This window comes from Oncorhynchus gorbuscha, linkage group LG21 (genome assembly GCF_021184085.1).
Source record: "Oncorhynchus gorbuscha isolate QuinsamMale2020 ecotype Even-year linkage group LG21, OgorEven_v1.0, whole genome shotgun sequence".
In the NCBI taxonomy this organism is placed as follows: Eukaryota; Metazoa; Chordata; class Actinopteri; order Salmoniformes; family Salmonidae; genus Oncorhynchus; species Oncorhynchus gorbuscha.
In genome coordinates, this window is record NC_060193.1 from 15,329,430 (window position 1) to 15,337,622 (window position 8,193).

At 44.1% G+C, this 8,193-nt stretch overlaps 1 protein-coding gene across 2 annotated transcripts in view; it reads right to left on the reverse strand.

The window, feature by feature from the left end:
• LOC124008588 (serine/threonine-protein kinase D3-like) overlaps nt 1–7,902 on the reverse strand; it is a 29,426-nt gene extending 21,524 nt beyond the window's left edge. For both annotated transcript variants that reach the window (XM_046319983.1, XM_046319984.1), the window contains exons 1-7: nt 7,789–7,902; nt 7,306–7,508; nt 1,547–1,685; nt 1,260–1,391; nt 938–1,095; nt 555–759; nt 252–341 (exon numbers count right to left, since the gene is read on the reverse strand). In XM_046319983.1, coding sequence (XP_046175939.1) covers nt 252–341; nt 555–759; nt 938–1,095; nt 1,260–1,391; nt 1,547–1,685; nt 7,306–7,508; nt 7,789–7,807 — 946 coding nt within the window. In that variant the 5' untranslated portion in view covers nt 7,808–7,902. The remainder of the gene's footprint in view (nt 1–251; nt 342–554; nt 760–937; nt 1,096–1,259; nt 1,392–1,546; nt 1,686–7,305; nt 7,509–7,788) is intronic.
• Between the last annotated feature and the right edge of the window lie 291 nt (nt 7,903–8,193).

Sequence of the window (8,193 nt, forward strand, 5' to 3'; positions counted from 1 at the left end):
CTAAACCACAACACAAAACCACAACACTAAACCACTACACTAAACCACTACACTAAACCACTACACTAAACCGCAACACTAAACCGCAATACTAAACCACAATACTAAACCACTACTAAATCGCAATACTAAACTGTCACTGAATAAGTAAATACAGTACACAGTCAATTACATATGCAGTTTTTCTTTCATCTTGAAAGCATTAGGAATAGTTAACATTTAAGGCCATTATGTTTGTCATTGTCTCGCACCTCCTTCCCCATTGGTGTTGGTCCTCACTCCAGGACAGTCAGCGGGGACCAGGGAGGACTCACAGCGACGATGGCAGTTCAGCTTACAGTCTATATATATATGAATGAGAGAGAGAGATCAACTTCAGTGCACAGACTACTGACACAGCTGTAACACAAGATCTGGAATCTGACCAAGTGATTGACATACCTGCTTCAGAAACGTGTGATTAGAAAAAGCATCATACATGTATTTAGTACCCCAGTGACCAACCTCCCAATCTGAACTATGACCTTCAACCCCTGACCTCAGGCCCCTCTCACCGGAGCACTGCAGGCCCTGACGGAACAGGCCCTTAAGGAGGTGGTAGCAATGTTGGCACACGGTGGGCTTGGTGTAGCTGTGGATGTGGAAGGTGTGTGGCACCCTGGCCCTCCCCGCCACGCCACCCTTTCCCTGGACCAGCCCCAGCCACACCGGTTGATCTGCCCACGACGGAGGTCTGGGCCCGGGCTTGAACATACTGATCTGGAAGAGGGAGAGAGGGGGAAATGGAGAGAGGGGGGAGAGGAAGAGGGAGAGAGGGGGGAGAGGAAGAGGGAGAGAGGGAGAGAATAACAAATATTTCATGTCAGATTTTAGAATCACACACATAAATGTCACTTAAACAGCGGAATGGATTCGGCCCATAATGACTGGTGCTGACCTCCTCCATACTGCCCCCTGCAGGTGTGGAGAGGGAGTGTGTCCGGGGCCTGGCAGGGGGGAATAAGGACAGGCTGGGGCCACACACACGACGGCGTGCATGGCTACAGTCACTAGGCAACTGCAGCGCACAGCGCTTATGAAAGTCTAACCCGCAACCTACAGAGACGAGAGAGATGTGAGACATAATTAAGACAATCTATTTAGGTAAAATGGTAGATACGACAAAGAATTCAACACAATTCAACATGAAATAAATAGTGAAGGTTCTCACTGCGATTAAAGACATGAAGGATCAATTATTACTGTATCTACTTCCTTACCTTCACATTTTAACCCTTGACGTACCAACCCCCACAGCATCTCCCCACAGTGATGACAGAAGGTGGGGGTGCGATATGATTGGACAGCCAGGGAGTGTGGGCGGATCTTTATCCTCGTCACAGTAGCTGATCCTGAGTCAGATCGTAAAGAGCAGATATTCCATTACTTTATCTGGACACTTAACGTACTACATTTCAGTACATTCAATGAACTATATGTGGGCCCTGGTCATAAGTAGTGCACTACAGGGAATAGCTGGCCATTTGGGACACAACCCCGGTCTGACCTGAGAGGATGATCTCTATGAGGTCGCCGTCCAGCAGTGCATCCTGGTCCGTGAGTCTGTGGAGGAGGTGTTCCGAGCCTGTCTGGTGTCTGAACAGGAGGACCTTCTCCCCAATACCCACCACACTACAGTCTGGAGCCTGCAGTACACAGAACATGATCAATCAGTATACATCGGCTGATCGATCAATCAAGGCAGAGCAGGAGAGACAGATTATAGAGGAGGTCTGTCTGGTTAACATCACCGAAAGCATGCAGACAGACGTTGGCATTGAGGGAGGGTAGGCCATTATAGCGAGAGACTGGTCATGGAACTATGTGAGCGCTGTCGTTAGGGGCCAGAGCATTGGGCCAGGAACCGAAAGGTTGCTTGATAGAATCCCCGAGCTGACAAGGTAAAAATCTGTCGTTCTGCCCCTGACTATGGCAGTTAACCCACTGTTCCTAGGCTGTCATTGTAAATAAGAATTTGTTCTTAACTGACTTGCCTGGTTAAATAAAAGGTTAAATTAAAAAAACAAAGAAAATAGATTTTCAATTAAGATGGAAACAAGTGTGAGTGTGTGTTTGTTTGAGTGTTTGTTCCTATAGACAGGAGAAGTGCAATGATCTGAGAGATACAGATTATTCACACAAACCGCATACAAGTTCTCACACAAAGACTACACGGGCCAACTGACCTGCTGCCTGGAAACAGTCAGAAGATCAAAGGATAAGGGGGCTGATTTGAGCGAGACAGGCACGGCGGTGTGTGTGTGTGTGGAAGGCTGTGGTTGGAAAGTTAGCTGCAGACACAGCTAAACCACACGGCAGCCCCTCTGGCTGATGAAGTAACATGGCCATCTCTCACAGAGGTGAGGTAGAGACAGAGGGGGGGGGGGGGATAACAGTCAAAATTGGAAATAAACACAGACATGTATTTTCCCAAGGGTGCGGAGTGAACCAGGAACAACCTGAACTCAAGTCTATTTATTCATATACAGTGTACATTAATTGGCATAAACACTAGAACAACAGCCCCCCTGGTCTCACTCTTAACGACACAGAAATAAAATGCCTCCTGTATGCAGATGGCCTGGTGCTACTGTCCTCCACAAAAGAGGTGTTACACCAACAATTAGATCATCTGCAAACAGTTGTCAGACCTGGGCCCTAACAGTCAATCTCAAAAAGACAAAAATCGATCCAAAATACTCATTTTTACTGGGCTTTACTAATAAACAACACACATCTACACATATTTAGGAATAAGAATCAGCTCCAGAGGGACATTCAACCTGGCTGTGAAGTAACTGAAAGACAAAGCAAGGAGGGCTTTCTATGGCATTAAAAATATATATTAAATGAAATGGCTCAAAATATTCAACTCAATAATATAACCAAATGCACTATATTCAAGTGAAGTGTGGGGTCCGCTTACAAAAGAAGAATTTGACAAATGGGACAAACACCCAATTGAAACTCTGCAAGAGCATCCTCAGAGTACAGAGAAAAACTCCAAACAACGCATGCAGAGCAGAATCCTCAGATCCTCAAAAAGTTCTACAGCTGCACCATTGAGAGCATCCTGACTGGCTGCATCACAGCCTGGTATGGCAACTGCTCGGCCTCCGACCACAAGGCGCTACAGAGCATACTGCGTACGTCCCAGTACATCCCTGGGGCCAAGCTTCCTGCCATCCAGGATCTCTATACCAGGCGGTGTCAGAGGAAGGCCCTAAAAATGGTCGAAGACTCCAGCCACCCAAGTCATAGACTGTCCTCTCTGCTACCACAAGGCAAGCGGTACCGTAGCACCATGTCTAGGTCCAAGAGGCTTTTAAACAGCTTCTACCCCCAAGCCATAAGACTCCTGAACATCTAATCGAATGGCTAACCAGACTATTTGCATTTGCATTAAGACTGCATTGTTGGTTAAGGGCTCATAAGTAAGCATTTCACTGTAATACCTGTTGTATTTGGGGAATGTGACTAATAAAATTGGATTGAATTTGAATCAGCCCAATTCCTAGTTCTGATTATTATCCTAAAAAGAGACAACAAATGTTATTCACCAGCCAGCTGGTTCTGAGGCTCGGTTCACTAACCGCTACCAACCCAATAAAGCCTCAGGCACTCACAATCTGGCCCAATAAATCCTCAGGCACTCACAATCTGGCCCAATAAATCCTCAGGCACTCACAATCTGGCCCAATAAATCCTCAGGCACTCACAATCTGGCCCAACAAAGCCTCAGGCACTCACAATCTGGCCCAACAAAGCCTCAGGCACTCACAATCTGGCCCAACAAAGCCTCAGGCACTCACAATCTGGCCCAACAAAGCCTCAGGCACTCACAATCTGGCCCAACAAAGCCTCAGGCACTCACAATCTGGCCCAACAAAGCCTCAGGCACTCACAATCTGGCCCAACAAAGCCTCAGGCACTCACAATCTGCCCCAACAAAGCCTCAGGCACTCACAATCTGGCCCAACAAAGCCTCAGGCACTCACAATCTGGCCCAACCACAAAAAAAATTGAAGGAAACTTTAATGCTATTTGACCACTGAGACTGAAAACCGAGGAAAACACTATGTACAGACTCAGTGAGCACAGCACTGTCCATAGACCGGTCGTCGCAGGCACATCTGGCTGCCCAGAGAGGACAGGATGTGCTCATTCTGCACCCAGGAAGAGATGGAGACAGCTGCATTTTCTGTCAAACTGTGACAGATATTCTGACATAAGAAATACATTATTCTCCAAAAATGATAAAAAACAATATGAAGAATTTGCAAAAAACTTCAATGATGAAGACAAACTTAAATACAAAACTTGGTGAAAAAAACTAAATGCTGTGTTTTAATCAGCCAAATGTGTGGCGTCCTGCCACAACCTGAGGGACAGACAGTGAGAAGAGTGTGATTATTCTTCATTAATATGTGTTGGAATTGCTGTTAATATGAGTGACATTGTCATTTGTATTGCTTAATTACAAACAGTCTAGTATATGTTGGTCTTTGACCATCGTTAATATATTTACTTTGACAATGCGTTTTATTTCCATGTCAATAAAGTATGCTGAACTGACTTAACAGAGACAGAGAGAAACAGAGAGAAAGAGAGAGATGGAGAGCCCGAAAGAGAAAGATTATATATAGCCACTGTATGGTATCACAACGATAGTCAGAGTAGTTGGCTAAAATAAAACACACAGGTCTGGGACTGAGTGTACAAAACATTAGGAACACCTGCTCTTCCCATGACAGACTTTCCAGGTTAATCCAGGTGGAAGCTATGATCCCTTATTGATGTCACTTGTTAAATCCACTTCAAGTCAATGTAGATGAAGGGGAGGAGACAGGTTAAAGAAGAACAATTTGTAAACCGTGGCAATGAGACATGGATTGTGTATTTACAAAATACGTTTTTTTATCCGAGCAGCTAATCGATCGCAGCAGCTGTACATAGCCCATCTGTAAATAGCCCATCCAATCTACCTACCGCATCCCCATATTGTTTTTATTTACTTTCTGCTCTTTTGCACACCACTGGGCCTTTTTCTTTCATGTTTTATGAGATGGGAGAACACATTGGGTTGGATCTTAGACCATTCCTCCAAACAGAATCTTTCCAGATCCTTGATATATTTGGTCTGTGCTTATGGACTCCCCTCTTTAATTCAAACAAAAGGTTTTCAATGGCGCTGAAATCCAGAGACTGAGATGGTCATTACAAAATGTTGGTTTTGTGGTCAATTAAACATTTCTTGGTGGAGTCGGATGCATGCTTGGGGTCATTGTCTTGTTGGAAGTTTCATTTGTGGCCAAGTTTCTGCCTCCTGCCAGCAGCAAACAGGTTTTTGGCAAAAATGTTCTGGTACTTGGTAGAGTTCATGATGACGTTGACCTTAACAAGGGCGCTAGGACCAGTGGAATCAAAACAACTTCATAACATCAAATATCCACCACTATATTTTACAGTAGATATGAGGTTATTTTCTGCACATTGCATCAATCTTTCAATGGCAAACCCACTGCTGGTGTGGGTGGACAAAGACCTCTATTTCTGTCTCATATCACCATAGCGCCGGTTCCAGGGCAGTTTAGCAAGCTCCAGGAGTTTACATTTGTTGATCACGCTAAATAAAGGCCTTTTTACTGGCCACGCCCCTGAAGAGCCTATTGCCATGGAGCTGGCATCTAATTGTAGATTAAGAGACTTGGGGACCCCAAGATGAGACCCAGTTCCGTATTTCTCCAACTGCCCTTGGACTTTTCCTTGCTTCCAGAAGCATCTTCTTCACTGTGCGTGGGGACAAGATACACAGGCGAGTTTACCACTGTTCAAGTGGTTTTAAACTTCTTAATTGCCGCCTTAATAGTTGAAAGTGATATATATTTTTAGCAAATTTGTTTTGCCCATTGCCTGATTTATGAGGGTCACTAACCATTTTTCTCTCTTCGTTTGTGAGCTTTTTGCCTTTCCCCCAGTGTTGGAAAAAGCACCCATTTGTCACACTTGAGTAAAAGTAATTATAACTTAATAGAAAATGACTCAAGTAAATGTGAAAGTCACCCAGTAAAATACTACTTGAGTAAAAGTCTCAAAATATTTGGTTTTAAATGTACTTAACTATCAGAAGTAAATGTAATTGCTCAAATATAGGTAAGTATCAAAAGTTAAAGAAAAATGTATAAAACATTTCTTACATTAAGCAAACCAGACGGCACAATGAAAAACAATGTTTATTGCCGGATAGCGAGGGGCACACTCCAACACTCAGACATAATTTACAAAAGAAGCCTGTGTGTTTAGTGAATCTCCCAGATCAGAGGCAGTAGGGATGGCCAGTGATGTTCTCTGTTTAGTGAGTCTCCCAGATCAGAGGCAGTAGGGATGGCCAGTGATGTTCTCTGTTTAGTGAGTCTCCCAGCTCAGAGGCAGTAGGGATGGCCAGGGGTGTTCTCTGTTTAGTGAGTCTCCCAGATCAGAGGCAGTAGGGATGGCCAGGGGTGTTCTCTGTTTAGTGAGTCTCCCAGATCAGAGGCCAGTGATGTTCTCTGTTTAGTGAGTCTCCCAGCTCAGAGGCAGTAGGGATGGCCAGGGGTGTTCTCTGTTTAGTGAGTCTCCCAGCTCAGAGGCAGTAGGGATGGCCAGGGGTGTTCTCTGTTTAGTGAGTCTCCCAGCTCAGAGGCAGTAGGGATGGCCAGTGATGTTCTCTTGATAAGTGTGTGAATAGGACTTTTGGGTGTCAGGTAAAATGTATGTAGTAGAAAGTACATTATTTTCTTTAGGAATGTAATGGAGTAAAAGTAAAAGTTGTCAAATATAAATAGTAAAGTAAAGTACAGATATCCCCAAAAACTACTTAAGTACTTTACACCACTGCTTTCCCCGTGGTGATGAATGACAAATGGATTTGACATGTGTGTTAACTCATTTTTTTATACCCCAGTGGCACAGGAAACCATGGAAGGCCACATTACAGTTTCTTAAAAAAGTAAAATGTTAATGCAGATTCAATTGTTTGATTTCATCTCTAGGAATCTTTAGTAGTAGCAATAACCTTTACACCTTGCATTTTGGGAAAAAAATGGTTACTTGGTAAACAAAATCTACTTTTCTATATTAGCTTAAAATAATACAATTCTCTCATTTATTTTGAGCATACATTATAGCGCAGTATTTGTATTATTTATTTGATGGTATTTTGTTCTCATCTTTAACAGGGGTGACAGTACTTTGCGAAGTGATTGCATGTAAGGTCTATAAGTTCACCTTGCGTTCTATGATCTCTGCAGCCAGTCTCTTGGCATGGCAGTAGCTGAGCTGCCCCCCAGACACCCGAACCACCTCCCTGAAGAGGCCTAGCTGGAACTGGACCAGAGCAGTGCCGAGAGGACCCTGGAGGGGCCCGGGGGCAGCGGTGTGGGGGGGTCGACCAGGGCTGGACTGGGTCATCGACATGCTGGAGAGAGAACCTACAGGTGCAGACACAGAGGGACATGGCAGAAAAGCAATAAACAATATGATTGATTGGTTTGTTAATGCATCAGACTACTGATTATTGTATATAGCACTGTTTAAATGAAAACAACTGAGGGCATGAATCTACTACACATACAACTGCATGTAGTAGCTTCAAGTGAAGACGTTTTGCTGGCACTTTAAGCTACGGAGAACATGCATCATTTCTTCAGCTTCCATGAACCTACAGTACATTGATGATCATTGGTTTCCAAGAGTGAAACAAAAGCTTACTTGATATTCCAGAGTCCATATGGTCCAGCTTACACCTTCCAGGCCTGATCTCCTCTCCTTCAACAGACACCTTAACATCCACTCTTAAAAGTACAGCTACTGTTGTGAACCTTTTCTTCACACTGGTGGGTTTAGTTTCCTCATGTGAAGCTGTAGGTTTATAACAGTGACAGGAAGCCACTGAGAATCTCACCTCTGTGTGGTACATCTTCCACTACTAACACCCTCAGCCCAGGGTGTGAACACACACACACACACACACGTTTATGTGAAATAGATCTGGTAACTTGTGTTCCAGGATGCCCCTGGTTACACATGCAATATCTGTATTTAAAACTCATTTCAAATCAAGCTGTTTCATTGTGTTAAAAGAATGAGGAAACAAACCGATCAGGATCAGCTTGA